The sequence below is a fragment of the Sceloporus occidentalis genome, unplaced genomic scaffold (assembly GCF_023333645.1).
Source record: "Sceloporus occidentalis isolate IW3139 unplaced genomic scaffold, rSceOcc1.0.p SCAF_4, whole genome shotgun sequence".
NCBI classification, from domain to species: domain Eukaryota; kingdom Metazoa; phylum Chordata; class Lepidosauria; order Squamata; family Phrynosomatidae; genus Sceloporus; species Sceloporus occidentalis.
The window spans coordinates 46,770,129-46,787,596 of NW_028316984.1; the positions used below are offsets into that span (position 1 = coordinate 46,770,129).

The following is a 17,468-nucleotide window of genomic DNA, read 5'->3' on the forward strand; positions in this document are numbered from 1 at the left end:
TTATATCCCACTTGGATTATCATAATGTACTGTAATCTACTGTGCTTGGGCTGCCTTTGAAGTATGAGAAAACAACTTCGGGTCTAAGGAGCTGCAGTCAGGTTGTTAATTGGGACTGGGTACAGGGAATACACAACTCCCTTACTGTAATGGCTGCATCCACACTGCAGAAATAATCCATTTTGACACTGCTTTAACTGCCATAGCTCAATGAGATGGAATCCTGGGAACAGTAGTTTGTTGTGACACCAGAGAAGGCTAAATCTCTCATAAAACTACAATTACCAGATTTCAATAGCACTGAGCCATGGCACTTAAAGTGGTGTCAAACTAGATTATTTCTGCAGTGTAAATGCAGTGAACAACTGGATACTTGTCTGTTTCTGGGCACAATTTAGAGTGGTGGTTATGAACTGCAAAGCCCTAGGCAACCTAGGCCCCACATGAGTTTGCCCAGTCTATGAGATCTTCAGGGGAGGCCCTTCTCTTGGTCCCATCATCCTTAAAGGCAAAGCTGGTAGAACAATGGGAAAGGGCCTTGGTGCTTTACCACCTAGCTCTGGAATTCCTTTCCTAGGAAGTTCAGACTGGCCTCTTCCTTGTTGTTCTTCTGTCAGCAGATGAAATTTCTTTATTCAACAGACATTTGAAAACTGATTGCAAGCCATTTTAATAATGTGATGTTTTACTTTTTCAATTTTTGCCCCAACAAAAATATATGTTTCCAATTATTTTAATTCTATACATAGTTTAATTACATTTTGTTCATTGTTGTGTGCATTCAAATTGTTTCTGGCTTATGACGACCCTAAAGCAAACTTACCATGGGGTTTTCTTGGCATGTTTTTCCAAATGGGGTTTAACATTGCCATTTTCTGAGGATGAGAGAGTGTGACTTGCCAAAGGTCATCCAGTGGGTTTTATGGGTGAGCCAGAATTTGAACCCTAGTTCAGCACTCAAATCACTACACCACACCAGCTGTTTTAATTTAACTATTACATTTTATGCTTCTTTCTTTCTTTCCTTCTTCCTTCCTTCCTTCCTTCCTTCCTTCCTTCCTTCCTTCCTTCTTGCCTTTTTCTGTATACTTGTTTTAAGTTCTGAGAAAGGCACGATATAAAAGAAACATGTCAAATCAAATCACATAGATCAATCAATCAGTTTTGGTTGTTGTCAGCCAATGCTGCCTTAGGAAGCTTTCTTAATAATTTCTTGTTGTCATATGCCACATACCACTAATAATGTATTTCTTTTTCTGTGCGGATAGCTGCAAGAATGACCAAAGAAGCTATAGAGGAGGGGGAAGTGGAATGGGGACACAGTAACTTTATACAATATTTTTTCCATCTCCATTCATAAAACAAAGCAACTGCTGATCATGTGGTTATCCCTCAAGATTAATACAAGCCCCGTCCTTTGTTCACAGTTATTCCTCATGATCCTTTCGGCAGAGGGATGGCTCCACATGGTGTCCTCTTGTTAGACAGTTAGAAAACAAGGGACTCAAAGGTGGCATTAAAGTTTGGTGGTGTAACTTTGAGAGCATGGTGGGGGAGAGAAAGCAATGTCCAAACATGATGCAAAGCTATAAGAAAGCGTGGAAAACATTGACAGAGAAAGTAGAGTGATATTGCTTGCTATTTTTTATTGGAACTGGAGAGGCTATATCTTTCCAGGTTAGATGTGTTTTTACAAACTCCTCTCTCTGGCAGCTAGAGCTCTCTAAGCCCTCCTGCCAGGTTGTGTTGTTTCCTTTGCACATATGCTACCGACCCTTTCCCTGTCTGCTCTACAGACAGACAATGTAATTTACATGCAAGATCAGTAGCGTTAGCCCTTTTGCCAATGCAGTACCTGCTTCTAGCAGGGAAAAAAGCCTCCAGCAAAGGCATTTCTTATATTTCTTATATGGAGCTCAAATGCCAGATCAGCACTGCTTGAAGTTCCCAGGGAGATGGGAACAGCTTAGGGCGGCTTTAGATGAACGTCTTATTAACAGCTATTTCTCTCTTTAGTTGTTTCCCTGTTCTTACCCCACAGAGAGGCCTGCATGCCAAATGCATTACCACATCTTGCCACTGTCACATGCTTCCACATAATGTTTTCCAATTAAATGCTATTGGTATGGTGTGTGGAAGTGTCCTATTCTGAAAATATAAACAACGTGTGCTTCTGCCCCTCTGTACACTGAGGAGACTAGGCTGAAATTAAAATAGTGGTTAAACCTATACATGTGAAGCTGTGCTTATGAGAATCTATGTACAAAGCTTTGGGTGCTTTCAGGCAAAAGCTTTCATTGTGGCCTTGTCTCATTCCCAGAATTTTAGGGATGGGGGCTGTTTCTTTGTTTTGTGTGCACACAAAAATAATTCAGGAGTAAAAGACAGGGTGGGGGGGGAACCTACATAATGTCTTTTGGCTGATAGTGCCAGGAGCCAGTAAGCTCACATTCAGTTTTAAAAAAAATATATTTTACATTAAATTAAATCAATGCAAAGAAATGAGAAAAGAAAATGTATGGAAATAACATTAAAAGAAAAAGTACGTACATAACATTTGAGCATACAGGATTCTTACTATACTGCTTTTTGATGTTGTCCCACATCATTAAAATGAAAAGATAGGATCTTGCAAAGGAAGAAGCTACATTAGCAGAAGATGAACTGATGAAGAATGAGTAGAAAGAATGTTTCCTGCATGTTTTATTTTTCTTTGAATAATACAAGTACAATTTATCAAAGGGATTGGCAGATATTATTTATCCATGGACTGGCAGAGCTGAATTCAGCTCAGTTCATTTGAGATTTCCCAAGCTAAGTTCTAGTCTTACGTCTTTTAGTATTTCATTTTTCACAAGTCTCTTCCAGTCAAGGAAGCGGTAAAACCTGTTCACTGTAACGCTGTTCAGTGATGAAGATAGGTTTTCATATAACCCAATAATAGAAATACTAAAATGGTATTTTGTAAGCTATAACAGAGATGCGTGGCTGGCATGTGAGCAGTGAGGAGTGGTGAAATGTTGACGGGTCTAAAGATGAAACCAAGAATTTTTCCATCCACACAAACAAGCTTTAAAAGCTGGTATATGAATATTGATGGGCCCTGTTTATTGACAACAAGCTCCATTAAGCTGTTGAAATGCAAAAAAAGAAGGCTTCTTTAAAATTATATATTAGAACATGTGATGAATTGCTTCTATCAATCTACTCTGAAGAAAATATTCCATCTTTCTACAGTACAATCAGTACAGAAAAATTTATGTTCTCATGTTCAATTTCTGTAATATAATTGTTAGTATTACTTCTTTCTATATTCTATATTCCTCTGACCTTATTTTCTAGCTATATCTGTATCTAGGCATTCCACACCTTGTTTTGTCAACACATAAGAATGGGGATGTCAAGTTCCCCCCTGCCCAGTCATTGCTTACCCCAAGTGGCAATCTGTGTTCCTCTTCTCTTTCATACCTTCATGCAATTTTTCAAGAGTCTTGCAAACATGAATCTTTTGTATCTCACGCTGCATCTGTCTGTCTGTCTGTCTGTCTGTCTGTCTGTCTGTCTGAGAATATAAATAATTCTTCATGGATCTGATAAAGTAGGCTATACTCTATAAAAGTTTATGATATAATAACTGTGCTAGCCTTTATGGTGCTGCATGACATTTTGTTGCTAAATAGAAGCTGCTTGTCTTTGTTGTTGTTGTTGTTGTTGTTGTTGTTGTGTCCCTTCCAGTCATTTCCAATTTATCGTGACTCTACGGTGGTGAACCTATCATGGGATTTTCTTGGCAAGTTTTTTTCAAAAGGAGTTTGCCATTGCCATCCTCTGAGGCTGAGAGTGTGTGACTTGCCCAAGGTCATCCAGTGGGTGTCCATGGCTGAGCCGTGATTTGAACTCTGATCCTCCAGAGTCGTAGTCCAACACTCAAACCATTATGCCATGCTGGCTCTGTTGCTTGCCTTTATTTGTCCTTTATTTATGCTTGCCTCTTCAACTTGTTTCTTTCAAGAAACTTCCCTGTTGAAACTAGTTCCAGACAGTGATTGCTCTTGCTGCAGCCATGCATTGGTTTGTCATGTACATCTCTCCCCTGAGTTCATGAAAACTTATCTTACGATTGCTAAATGCTTCTGTCAGTGGTATGGAAACTACATATTCTGGGTGTGGTTGGCCCCATGACTATTTTGTGTATTTTGTATTTTGTTGTATTTTGCTGCACAGCCAGTGTGGCTACCCCTGAATAGATAAACTGAGTATGTTCGTTTTTATGCGGAAATAGCTATTTTATTTTATTTATTAATTTATATCTTGCCTTTCTCACAATATGGTACTAAAGGGGCTCACAAATTTAAATTAAAACAAAATGCAGTTAAAATTGTGGATGGTACAAAAGTTAAAAACTATTAAACAGATTAAAACTTTGATTTAAAACAGCTTTCATAAAGCAGTTAATCTTTAAATTAATGACAGAAGTACCAATATGGATACAGTATACCATAGTTCAAAGACCTTATGCAGTAGACAGCCAACATTCAAAGGCCTGGATAAACACAGTGTGCCAGCCAATGGAAACATTACAGTGAAGGGGCCAAACTATAGGACAAACATAACACTATATTGAGCCATATATTAATAAATAAGAGTCATATGTTTATTGTATTGTATGGCAGTGCATCTCAAGCTATCTGATGTGAAGCATGAACAATCCCCCCTACCCCTGATATGACAAGAATCAGTACCAATTTTGTGTGCATTGGCTACAATTGTTTCTTTCTTTCCTAGAATATCACTATGAACTAGTAGTTTGTGACTCATGGACCAGTACTGGTCTGTGGACCATCATTTTGAGTAATGCTGTTATAAGGAACTCTTTGTGGAGTTGTTATATGTACATTTGCAACTTTAAAAATAATGTTCCTCTACTTTGGTGAGAAAATTACTAAGACTTTCTTCACTGTAATCCAGGTGCCTGATCCTTTTGACCTTTTTGTAGGCAGTTGGATGTGGAAAGCTGGATGCTGCAACTGGTACAGAGTGAGGTATCGATGGACAGTGTTTAAATGTTCTTTGTTTTGGAACAAATTGCCTTTTAATTTGGGATGATTCAAACTATTCAAGAACCATTGACCTGCAAGGGCAATAAAACTTAAAGTCTGTTTGTTTTAGAGGCCTATAAAAGACCTTTTAGTTTTATTTTTAAAAATATCTTGTGCCTAGATCAAAAAGACTGAACATGCTTCAAGACTTAACAAAGAACAAATGCTGCTGAAACAACATAAACAAGTATGGTGGAAAGAGCACAAAAGACTGCATGAAAGCAGGTAAGACGCAGGAAAACTTGATAAAATAATTGAGAAATAAATTGTAAAGTGAAGGTATAGCAGATGTAGCTTAAGAAATGATATGATAACAAAAAGTGTGAATATTAAGATAATTGAGTATGTAATAGTAGATAAATTTTAGCCTTTCAAAACAATGCCTGTTAAATGGAAGAGCCTGTATCTTGTCAGAATTATCATGGGGTCTTCTTGCCTTCAGAGACTGTAGCAATGTTTGTTCGTGAGAAACTGAATTGGATAACAGTGAAGTACAAAGTGAGAGTTAAAACATCACTTGTGAGACTATAGAGACAAAATGACTCCTATACTGTGTACTGTGTACAAGTACTGTCCCACAAGAGTTCTGGAATGCTACTAACACAGAGAAGGTTTGGGTCTATTTGAAGGAATCAGAGAAGTCAAAAGATTGCCTTGGAGAAAGAGAAGATCAATATGCTCCCTGGGGCATCAATGCATATAAGGGGACCCAAGTGCAATTTGATGCTGTTAATTGCAGAAGCAAGTTGGACTGAATAAATTAGATCTGAGAACTAAAAAATGGGTGATTTCATCATAGTTGCAGTTCACACAAGTAGTTAACTATGGGCCGAAACAAGACCCAAATGCGGTGTAGCAGTGGCGATACTAGGGTTAGGGACCGTGCACCAACCGCATGGTCCCTATCCCTAGTACGTGTGTGGGGTGCCATCGTTACGTGGTGCCATCCACACAGTGTGCGTAACGATGTCAGGCATGCGCTGCATCCAAAGGGTGCAGCATGCGCGTGACATCTCTACGCCGCCCCAGGCTGCTTATGGCAGCCTGGCAGAGGTGCAGAAAGGAGCTCTGAAACGGAGCTCCTTTTGGGCCCCTGCATTATTGGCGTGGCAAGCAAACGGCCATGCCAACGATGCAGAGGAGAAAGGGGCCGCAGCGGCTGCCCCTTTCTCCTCTTTAGCGCTGGGGTGCCGTTGGCACCCAAGGAGCAAGTGCACCCCTTATTTTGCATTTTGCTGCTTCTCTTTGGCCTGGAAAAATGCTGGATTGGGGCTGCAAGGCTGCTGGTGAGGTTACCCTGGCCCCAGTTCAGCGCCAAAAGGGGTGGTCTGTACCACGCCTATAATTTTTTCTTTGTGGTCTCTATGCCTCACACAATAGGGGATTTTGCGTCTGAGCAGAGACTCCATTCGGAAAGGTGAAAGGCTAACAAAATGACCTTAATAAATTAGAAAGTTGGGCCAAATCTAACAAAATTAGCTTACTTGCTAATTAGCTTACTTGCTGTTCACCGCTATGATCTTTGGAATAGCGGTATATAAATAAAACAAATTATTATTATTTATTAAAATGAATTTCAATTGGGAGAACTGTAAGGTACTACTCTTAGGCAGAAAAAAATGAAATGCACAGATATATAATGGGGGATACCTGGCTTGACAACAGTACATGTGAAAGGGATTTAGGAGTCCTAGTTGACTGCAGGTTAAACATGAGTCAACAGTGTGGTGTGGCAGCTAGGAAAGCCAATGCAATTCTAGGCTGCATCAGTAGAAGTATAGTTTTTAGATCAAAGGAAGTAATAGTACCATTCTATTCTGCTTTGGTCAGACCTCACCTGAAGTACTGTATCTAGTTATGGGCACTGCAGTTCAAAAAAGATATTGACAAGTGGGAGTGTGTCTAAAGGAGGGTGACTAAAACAGTGAAAGGTCTGGAAATCACACCCTATGAGGAGAGGCTTAGGGAGCTGGGTATGTTTAGCCTGTGAAGAGAAAGTTAAGAGGTGATATGATAGCCCTGTTTAAATATTTGAAAGTATTTGAAAATAATGAAGATGGAGCAAGTTTGTTTTCTACAGCTCTAAAGAATAGGATCCGGAGCAACACATTCAAACTGGAAAAGAGATTCCACCGCAACATTAGGGAAGAATTTCCTGACAGTAAGAGCTATTTGACAGTGGAATACACTGCCTCAGAGGGTGGTGAAGTCTCCTTTGGAGGTTTTTCAACAGAAGCTGGATGGCCATTTGGTGTGGATGCTTTGATTGTGTATTCCTGCATGGCAAGGTGTTAGACTTGATGGCACTTGAAGTCTCTTCCAACTCTATGATTCTGTAATTCTTATCACTGGCTATGACATCTTATATTTGCTGGGAATAGAATTTTAGTAACATTTGGAGGATCATACAATTCCTACCCCCGTTCTAGAGGACAGAACTTGATGTGAACTCCATGGTGGAAAAAGGGAAAGAAAAACCTAGAGAGGGACCATGAGGCGTGGTATAATAATCATTCCAAAAGATTATAAGGGAGGGGAGCTCCCTGACATCACAGCCCTGGAGGTATGTGTATTTAAGAAGTTACCTAAAGAACTTGGGAATGGGCAGAGTCACTCTGCCTCCAAAATTAATCTGGGGATAACCTGATGAAACATTTGAACAAATGAATGGAACAATTAACAAGGTAATGTCTCATTTCAGACAGAAGGTTGGAGCTCGGTAGACAATACAAGATAGATTTTCAGACTGGACATGTGAAGCCAAAGGAACAACACTAGACTGGAAGAACACAGAAGTATGAGTGACAATAGGGGTCCAGACAGGGTAACAAAGGTGCGGTACAGACCACCAACAATCAGCGTACCAGTGCCGGTATTAGGATTAGGGAGCGTGCACCATGTACACGCTCCCTAACCCTAATACATGCCGGCAGCATGATAATGGCAGCGCCCTGTGTACACAGGCGCCGCCATTATGATGTCACGCACGCACCACATCCATTTGCACCGCCCTAGGCCGCTTATGGCAGCCTGGCTGCGGCATGAGAAGGAGCTCTGAAACCGAGCTCCTTCTGGGCGTGTGCCTCATTACTACAGCCACCAAACAGCTGCAGGAATGGCTCTGGCTCCTGGGGTGTCCAGGAGCATGAAGCCCCAAGGACACCCCTTTTCCAGGCCACGGGGAAGCGGCATTTTGCAGCTTCTCCATGGCCTGGAAAAGTGCCAGATTGGGGCCTCTGGGCTGCCGGTATGGCTGCCCTGGCCCCAATCCTCCATGGAAAGGGGTAGCTGCAGACTGCCCCTTTTCTGCGGTCTGTACTGGGCCAAAGATATGGATTAGGACAAAATAAGGAACAAAGAAGGAAGGAAGCCTAGGCATCAGCTATAGGCAGTTAGGGCAAGAGGTGAGACTTGGAAACAAAGTTTTAAGCCATCTCTGCAAACAACTTGAAAAATAAGGCAAAAGGAGGACTTCTGAGATGCCTATAATGTACAAAAGAGATGTTACTACTGAAAATATTAAAAACATAAATTTTTACGTGTGCTCAATGAATTTTTCACCTGAGAAATACTACCGTGGCTCTGTGAACCTACCAATGAAGATTTCTGCTCACCATGTGGCTGCAGTTTAAGGAAGGAAACAATGTTAAGAAGAAAAGACATAAAATATTCTGTAGATCCATGGACTGAAGAATTCGTTGTTTGTCGTTGTGTGCCTCCAAGTCATTTATGACATATGGTGACCCTAAGGCGAACCAAGGGGTTTTCTTGGCAAGTGTTGTCCATTGACTTCCCCTGAGGCTGAATAGAAGGTACATTTTATCTCAGTGACTATGTGGATCCCTTTGGTTCTCCCCCCACCCCTGTCCTTAGCTACAGAAAAAGTTGGTTGATTTTTTCTGAGATCACGTTTTTCATTTCAGGCAAAAACTAGAATCGGATATACAAGCCTTGTTTGATGAAGGAAATGAATGTTTTTTTGACTTGTGGGATTTGCGTGAGTACTTCCACTTTATTTCTTGATCAAACAAAATCTTCCAAAATACTTAGGTGCTGACATATTCTGTGTAAAATTGCACAATAATATAGAAACTTAATAAGAAAGTATTTGCTAGCTTCCAGCCCCTCATGACTGTTCAGTTGATCATCCATCATAGCTATTGTGATATCAAGAATACCAAGAAGAAGACCAAGCATGGCTGTGAGAAGAGCCCTCCCTTTTATAGAAAAAGAGTGTTGAATATATTAGAAAATATACCTTTTTTTTAAGTGGAGTTTGGGGAGTTGCAGACAGAACTCCAGATCTTTTATTGAGAGCAATGAAATCTACATTTTTGCCCACTTGTTGTTTCCTTCAGGGCTTTGAGGTGCCTGAGGAAGTCTCATTTGTCTCATATTCCCCACATTCCCTAACATATCATTTTAAGAGGTGTAAAAGATGTGTAGGATAGTGATATTTAGCATATCCTGATTGGTCAGTTAAGCAAAAGAAGATAGCTAGAGAAGGAAGGAGATAAACCAAGAAAAGTAAAGTCTAAAAAACTGACAGTTTAAACCAGAATATGTCCTCAAGGAGATATACGTATACCACAGTTAACAAAGTAGATGTGTTCCTGAGCATTACTTCTTTAGCAGAAAATTTGATACCAGATGTAGAAATGATAGGGAAAGAATAAGGATAGGTTCCTGCACCACGAAAAAAGAAGAGTAATTAACATGTTTTAGCAATGTTTTTATCCTAAATTAATAATATACACATGTGAAATTATTGTCAGGAAAAACATCAATGAACAAAAACAATTTGAACCTTCTAGAAATTACTTCTGAAATGCATCAGAGATTTCTTCTTTTACTAGCGTCCCCTTTTCTTATGATTTCATTTTGGTCTATCAGTCTATGCTTTTTTGACTTGCTTGGGGTTGCTAGTGCCTTCTCTTTATCTCTCTTTTCTGCTGTTCATGCATGTTCAATAAGAGATTCTGGAAGCAGCTGTTGTTTACTTTGCCTATTTTAGGCAGGCACACACAGCTGCACTGCAGTTGGTTAGAGTAGAGTCCCATTCTTTTGCAGCTAAGATTTTATTTAATTGTTTACACTGCTGAAACCTGACACTGGAAGTCTGTGCCTCTGTAGCCCTCTTTTGCAGTTGTCCCAATGAAGTTGTTGTTTTTTAAAAAAGGAATCTTCCAACTACTAGATAGAAGATGGGGAGCAAGGTGAGGTGGGGTGAGCAGGCATAACCAGGTGTTAATCCTGCTTTATTAAAAAAAAAAAGCTTCTTTATCAGAGGTTTTGTTAACTTAGGCTGCATCCGCACTGCATAAATAATCCAGTTTGATGACACTAACTGCCATGGCTCAGTGCTTTGGAATTCTAGGAACTGTAGTTTGTTGTGGCATCTGACAGAGAAGGCTAAATATCTCACAAAACTACAATTCTCAGAATTCTATAGCATTGAGGCATAGCAGTTAAAGTGTTGTCAGACTGGATTATTTCTGCAGTGTTGATGCAGCCTGAGCTATGACTGCAATGGCCTTTGTTAGGTACACCCATGCCTTGACAAAATTAAGCATCTGTTTACTGACATAATTGTGCACATTCGCAGTGCAGGGTGGAGAGCAAAAAGGAAGAAGCAAAATTTTTTGCATCACCCATGACAAACCAGTATGGCACAGCGAGTCTGATACTGCTACCAAATCTGTCTTCTAGCATAGCTGTGGACAGTGGCATGACTGAATGGGTGCAGGGGATGCAAACCACATTGGGTGACACCCAATAGAGAGGTGACACATGGTTGGGCCTTCCTTCTTCCCTCTTTAGGGCAGGAGGGGCATGCATGTGTGCATCCCTGCCAGCTTCTATGGGCCCAGGCTTCCTCCCAGGGAGAAAGCTGAGGTGCAGGAGGGGCACACACCATGGCAAAGCCTGGAGGGTCTGTGTCTCCTTTTTGCTGCCGCTACCTCCCTTGCAGCCCCTTTGTACTAGGTAACATGCAGAATGGGGCTGCCACTGGCTGTGGAGTTGATGGAAAGGGTGGCCCAAGTACAAGAAGGTACCATATCGTATGTGTTACTCTTTGAAGCTTCTTTAAGAAGTATTGACCACCCATAAGTAAATATGTGTAACAGCTAAAAATAATGAGTGGAGCGAGGAGTCTTCCTTATTCCTGTTGACATTCCCTGCTCTCCTCTTTTTCTCTTGAGCAACTATGCAGGACTGCTATATTTACTCCCTTTAATTATCTGAGGAGCTTGGCTTTTTAATGTAATGTACAATTCCTTTTCCTGAAAAATATGTCTCACATTAGAAATGCAGAATATAATCCATTAATAGGCAATGTCTGGTGATTAATTGACTATTGCTGTAGCTGACCGGCATTACTAATTTGTATTTATCTTCTTTTAGGATATAAATTATCAAACACGCTGGATACATTTCAAGCAAATACGGTACAACCTGTATGGCAGTTAAGAGAAGATTTAAGATACAGGCTGGTGGAAATGCAGGCCAACCAAGAATGTCAGGAATATGAGCTTAATCCAGATGCAGTGTTAAAAGAGGTGAGTAATTCAGCAGACTTCATCACCGTTTCCTTCCCAGTATGGGGCAACCCTGTGACTGGATAGTCTCTCCAGTCCTGGGTCAAAGGGGTTAGTCAAGCAACTCAGACCAAGAATGGCAATCTAAGGGCACAGTCAGGAACACAGTAAAGTCAAGATCTTTTGTGTTATCTGGTGGAGGTCTTCTTACCTTTTTCCTACCTAGCCCAGGATGCCTCACCTGTGATCTCACAGTTTTATTGGACTCCATCTCCCATCATCCCACCCAGCATATCCCCTTGTCAAGAATTATGCAACTGGAATTCAACAACATCTGGAGGGCCATAGGTTCGTGAACCCTGCTGTAGTTTATGACTCCTGTTACCTGTAAATATTTGACTATAAGTTGACCTCATATATAAGTCGAGGGCAGGTTTTGGGGCCAAAATTATGAATTTTGCCATGACTCATGGATAAGTTGAGGGTAAAACTTGGAGGTTCCTTCAGTGTGTGTATGTGTGCGTACAGCAAGAGAGACTCTTACTGAGGCTTTTTGCTTCAGCATTTCAACTTTGATTTCATCCTTCAACCAGATTGTTATGGCCAACCAAGAGCAGGTCTCGGAGGATGAGGAGGAGGATGGGGCTCCTCCAGAGCAAGAGGTAATTGAGGCTACACCAGGTGCTAATCCTGCTCTGCCAGAATCCAGTCCTGATTTCCCAGCCCCAGAGGAGGAGGCTCAGCCAGGTCCTAGTGCTGGTGGGATTCCTCTGGTGGTACAGCAGCCTAGTGGTGACTCTGGGGAGGAACCAAGCTTGATGGTTCCCTCCTATAGACAACGCAGGGCTGAAAGTGCTGGCAGATGCAGATCCCAGAGAATTTCTGAGAAGCAATTAGCAAATCAGCCTCAGGTGGCACGGGGAAGAGTTTCCCTTACTAAATGAGCAGAGAGACACCAACTCAGTGCCAGTGCTTATTGTATGATCCTTTGGTGTGACTGCTGCCTGCACTGGCTCCCTGTATCTTGACTCTTGACTTCGGAACGGACAGGACTATTGCTACTTTTTGGCTGACCTGACCCTGGACTGGACTGACTATTGTGACCTCTGTTATTCTGACTTCGGCTTGGCTTTTGGTTTGCTTTTTCTCTCTCCCCCTGCAAGGTTTGTGGACTACTTCCAGCTTCATAGTTAATGAAGTTATTGGCATGTGTCTGTGGGTGCTGGCCGCAGTCCAGGACACAGATCGTGGCAGCCAGCACTGACGGGAGAGGGACTCTGTTTGTTTAATCACTCAAGACTTTCTGCTGGATGCAAGAGAGAAATAAACTGCTCTGCTGAGTGCATGGGGAAATCTGAAAGAGCGGCTATCACATTAATATACTGATCTGTAAATAAGTCAACCTGGGATTTTGGGGTCAATTTCTGGGCATAAACTTTTAGTTTTTTTGTGGGTTTTTTGGGCTATGTGGCCATGTTCTAGCAGAGTTTCTTTTTGATGTTTCGCCAGCATCTGTGGCTGGCATCTTCAGAGATGCTAGCCACAGATGCTGGCGAAACGTCAGAAAGAAACTCTGCTAGAACATGGCCACATAGCCCGAAAAACCCACAAAAAACTATGGATGCCGGCCATGAAATCCTTCGACTTTACAATAAACCTTTAGACTTATAGTATATACAAGTACAGTAGTATATACTGTACTTGTTTTCAAAAATGTTCTATGTGCTGACAAACATACAAACAAAAGTATCTAAGATTCACATCTAAATAAATCTAGACATTATCTGCATTTTGTTCACACTAGCCTGGCATATTCTTGGTTGTTTTTTCTAATGTAAAGAATATACTCCTTTGGGGATTAGATGCATGTGTGTACCCAGGTATGATCTAGCTCTGTGGTGGCAAACCTATGACATGGGTGCCAGAGGTGGCACACAAAGCCATTTTTGAGAGCACAGGGAGGATGGGGAAGAGGAGGAACAGATGTGTGCCTGTTCTTCCTCTTCCCAGGCCTTCAGCTGTCTCCAGAGAGGCTGCTGAAGGCCCAGGGGGTGGGAGAAGAGGAGGAACATCTGTCTCTGGCAAGGCAGCTGATGTCCTGCCCTGGATGTCCTGCCCCCAGAAGGTGGAAGTCCCACCCCAGAGGGTAGAAGTCCCATCCCTCCTGCAAATCCTGCCACCAGCACCGGGTATCATAAATAATGAACAGGAAGGCAGATTAAGAATATAGGTATGAAACCAGAAGTTCCCCCATGCTGAAAAGCAACAGAATTTGCATTCAGAGTAACAATCAACAACAGTTCACACATGTTAGTTATAAAACTATCTCCTGTCTCTCACAGCACATCAACACACAGCTCCACCCAATAATAGCATTAGCTAAATCAGTGATGGTGAATCTTTTACGGACCCAGTGCCCAAATTAAAAGGTGTTCCAGCACTGGGTGTATATGCTGATTTACCTTGTATACAGAAGCCTCTGTGCATTTTGATAAGCCATAGTTGGTGGTTGTGGCAATGTATATTTGGCTTTTCTCTGGTGCTTTTTGGTCTGGTTGCTAACCCTATAAATACTACACACCATCTGTGGGGATACACCTTTCCACTTGTCCTATTGTACACACAGCAGTGCACATCTACTCTCCTGGAATCACTGTGCTGAAGGCATCCCTTTAAGCAAAGAACAAGCTGGTGCCTTTCTCATCCCCAGTTCTCCACACAGTAGCCACTATCTGAGGCAGCAGGCTTCTCAAGGGATGCCAGACAGCCTGTGTAACTCACATACCAACACAGTCCAACATCTTGCCACTGGTGGGTGCCTCCCAACATTTGCCACTGCCATCTGAGGCCACTGCCTCATTCTGAATAATAGCAATGGCAAGTACATTTCTATACCGCTTATCAGTGCACTTAAGCACCCCTTAAGCAGTTTACAAAGTGTAAGCTAATTGCCCCCAACAATCTAGGTGTTCATTTTAGCAACCTTGGAAGGATGCAAGCCTGAGTTGAGCTTCAGCCCTTTTGCTGGTATTGAACTCGCAATTATGGTTTGTAAGTGAGGGGCTGCAGTACAGGCATTTAACCACTGCACCACCAGGGCTCTTATCTAATGTTAGGTCTAGCCCCACACTGTGTATGTACTCACATGTAGTCATCTCTGGTTCTCTGAAGAGTCACTGCTTACTTATTTTATGAGTTTCATAATGTGCTATTTGGTCTGAGTTTTGGGGATTTATTTTAATTTAATGGTGTTTTAGATTTAACCTTGTCATCATCACTCAACATGGAGGCTGTAGTCAAGAAATCAGTAGAATAAGACTTGAAGGACAGCTATGAACGATCTAGATAAGATCATCAAGTGCAAAAAAATTGAATACCAAAATCGGGATCATCCATAATATTTATGATTTCAGATATGGATCTGAAAGCTGTACTTTGAAGAACATTGATAGGAAGAGAGTCAACTAATCTGAACTGTGATGCTGGAAAAGAGTTCTGGAGACACCACGGTGTGCCAAAATAACATATAAGTGGGTCCTAGAGCTTAGGCCAGAGTTCTCAGTAGAAACCAAAATACCTATTTATGAGACAATATGACTTACTGGAAAAGGCAATAATAGTTGCTATAGTTCAAAACGGTGGGAAAAGAGGAAAACGGGGACAGACACAATTGAGGAAGCCACACCCTGAGTTTGTAAGACCCGTAAAGGGCTGTAAAATAGCAGTTTGTCCCTGAGGTCTTTCATTCACAGAGTCATTATAGGTTGAAGGCAACTTAACAACACATCACAATAACAATTATTCAGTGCTTAGGTTTGTTTGTTGTTTAACATTGCAACAGTGTGGACCAAAAACTGAAATATTTTTTAAAATTATTGAATCTGAACCGTATATGTGAGAAGCACATTGTCTTGCCTCATTTGACATTTTGTGTGATGATTCTTTTTATCTTTCCTGGCTATTGAAGCAAAGCAAATTGCATTCAGGCCACCTTGCAAACTATTACAAACTGATCATTTAACTCATATGATGGAATGTCATAGTCATAGGATACTACTGAACATATATACATAGCCCTTCTATTTCTCCTTCCACTATGCTACTCACTGTGGAAGAAGAAATTCTGCTTGTTGCCTGGCAGAACAAATTTAGAGGATTTTTTATTTCTTTGCACCTTCAATCACAGAGGCTAACTTGCTGAAAAGAGCTGGGGAGAGCTAGTGTTGTATAGTGCTTAGATTGTTGGACCAGGACTGGTAAGGCCTGAATTCAAATCCCCACTCAACCACAACTCTTGTGTGATGGCTGTGGGCCAGTTACTCCTTTAAGCCTGCTCTGAGTTGTTGGGGGAAGAATTATTTATGTTCTCTTAAGCTCGTTGAAGGAAAGGAAAGAGAAGGTTAAAATAAAATAAAGAAATTAACAGCATAATGTCCCACATGATGTGAGCAGCATCAGTTACAACTACTTTTATACTCATGAAAATATTTTCTAAAATTAGGTGGAGTTTCTGAAGGCACAACAGCAAATAGTCTTGGGAAAGCTTCATCTTGAGAGAGTGGCTTTGGAACAGGAGCTTGAAGAATTTGTAGATGAAGTAAGCTAATTTTTTTAAAAAAACACACACATTTAATTACATTAACAAAAAAACTTTTTTTCCTGTGTCTACCAATAATCTTTGATTTTATTGTAGGCATTGGCTTATTCTTTAGAAGAGAAGAGTGCGCTTATCCATGAGATACCTGCACAATTATTACTCCTTGAGTGCCCATATCCAGATTTGAAAACTGCAGTGTTTACAGAATTTGATAAACTAGCAGATGAATATTGGCTAAAGCTCCAAGAGGTTGATCAAGAGTTAAAAGTCATATCAAGGTAATCAAACCTGATGTCATGTTTCTTTAAGGGCTAGGCAAAGTGTTTTGATATTGGAGTCTTTTGAGGTTGCAATTTCATTTACCAGGAACAAAATTTGTTGTCTTTTTGTTGAGCACAATGCATAGTTGTCTCTCTGCCCAGCTCTGTGGGATTAAATAGTCAGTAACTGTTTGCACAGCTGAGAGAGCCATCTCTTTGTACAATAGCTTGTTCAAAATAGTATGTGAAATGTTCAAGGGTTGGATCACCAGAACTATGGTATGTGGTAAACATTTCCATATTTTATATGGATACAGTGCTTTCCGTTTCTTTCTTTCATATTTACACTAATTCATGCTGGAATTGGTATTTTTACCTAAAAGTCTGGAAATTTTGCTTTACAGCTGTTAAGCTGCATCTTTCTATAGAGTACAGATCTCTGTTCTTATAAACATGTATCCAAATAGATATGTAAACCTCATCCAATGAGGTTTCTTTAGTTTCTATGACAGATTTCAAGTATTTAGGCCAATATGTGAGCCTAGGAGTTACAGTCAAGCCAAACCATTCAGTTCTGTCTTGACTGTTATTTCCAGTGTCCCACTGCCTTGTCTTCCAGTTACAACTATGGATGGCCCTGTACACACGGGCCCTTTAGCACGTCCTAGTGACATGCTAGGGTTGCCTCAGGGCGCCATTTCCAGACGCCTCACAACCCTAGGACATCATCAGGACGTCACAGCTTGCGGCACCGTATACACGGCGTGCACAGCTGTGACGTTACTGCCGCACGCCTTCCAGATGGGCACGCGCGGCAGCGACGTCCTCATGCCACTGCAGGCAGTTTGCAGCAGTGCTAAAAGGAGCCGCTTTTTCGCGGTCCTTTTGTTTCCATGTAGCCACCCAATTTGGTTGCTGCTGCGTGGTTATGCGGAAAAGAGAGGCAGCCACCATTCGCCTCTTTCTGGCGGTC

General features: G+C 41.3%; 1 protein-coding gene across 5 annotated transcripts in view; it reads left to right on the top strand.

Moving 5' to 3' along the window:
- The window catches only part of CCDC148 (coiled-coil domain containing 148), a 147,540-nt gene that overhangs the window by 46,140 nt on the left and 83,932 nt on the right, over nucleotides 1-17,468 (top strand). For all 5 annotated transcript variants that reach the window (XM_089519974.1, XM_089519978.1, XM_089519977.1 and 2 more), the window contains exons 4-8: nucleotides 5,221-5,324; nucleotides 9,023-9,096; nucleotides 11,505-11,659; nucleotides 16,140-16,235; nucleotides 16,332-16,513. In XM_089519974.1, coding sequence (XP_089376100.1) covers nucleotides 5,221-5,324; nucleotides 9,023-9,096; nucleotides 11,505-11,659; nucleotides 16,140-16,235; nucleotides 16,332-16,513 — 611 coding nt within the window. The remainder of the gene's footprint in view (nucleotides 1-5,220; nucleotides 5,325-9,022; nucleotides 9,097-11,504; nucleotides 11,660-16,139; nucleotides 16,236-16,331; nucleotides 16,514-17,468) is intronic.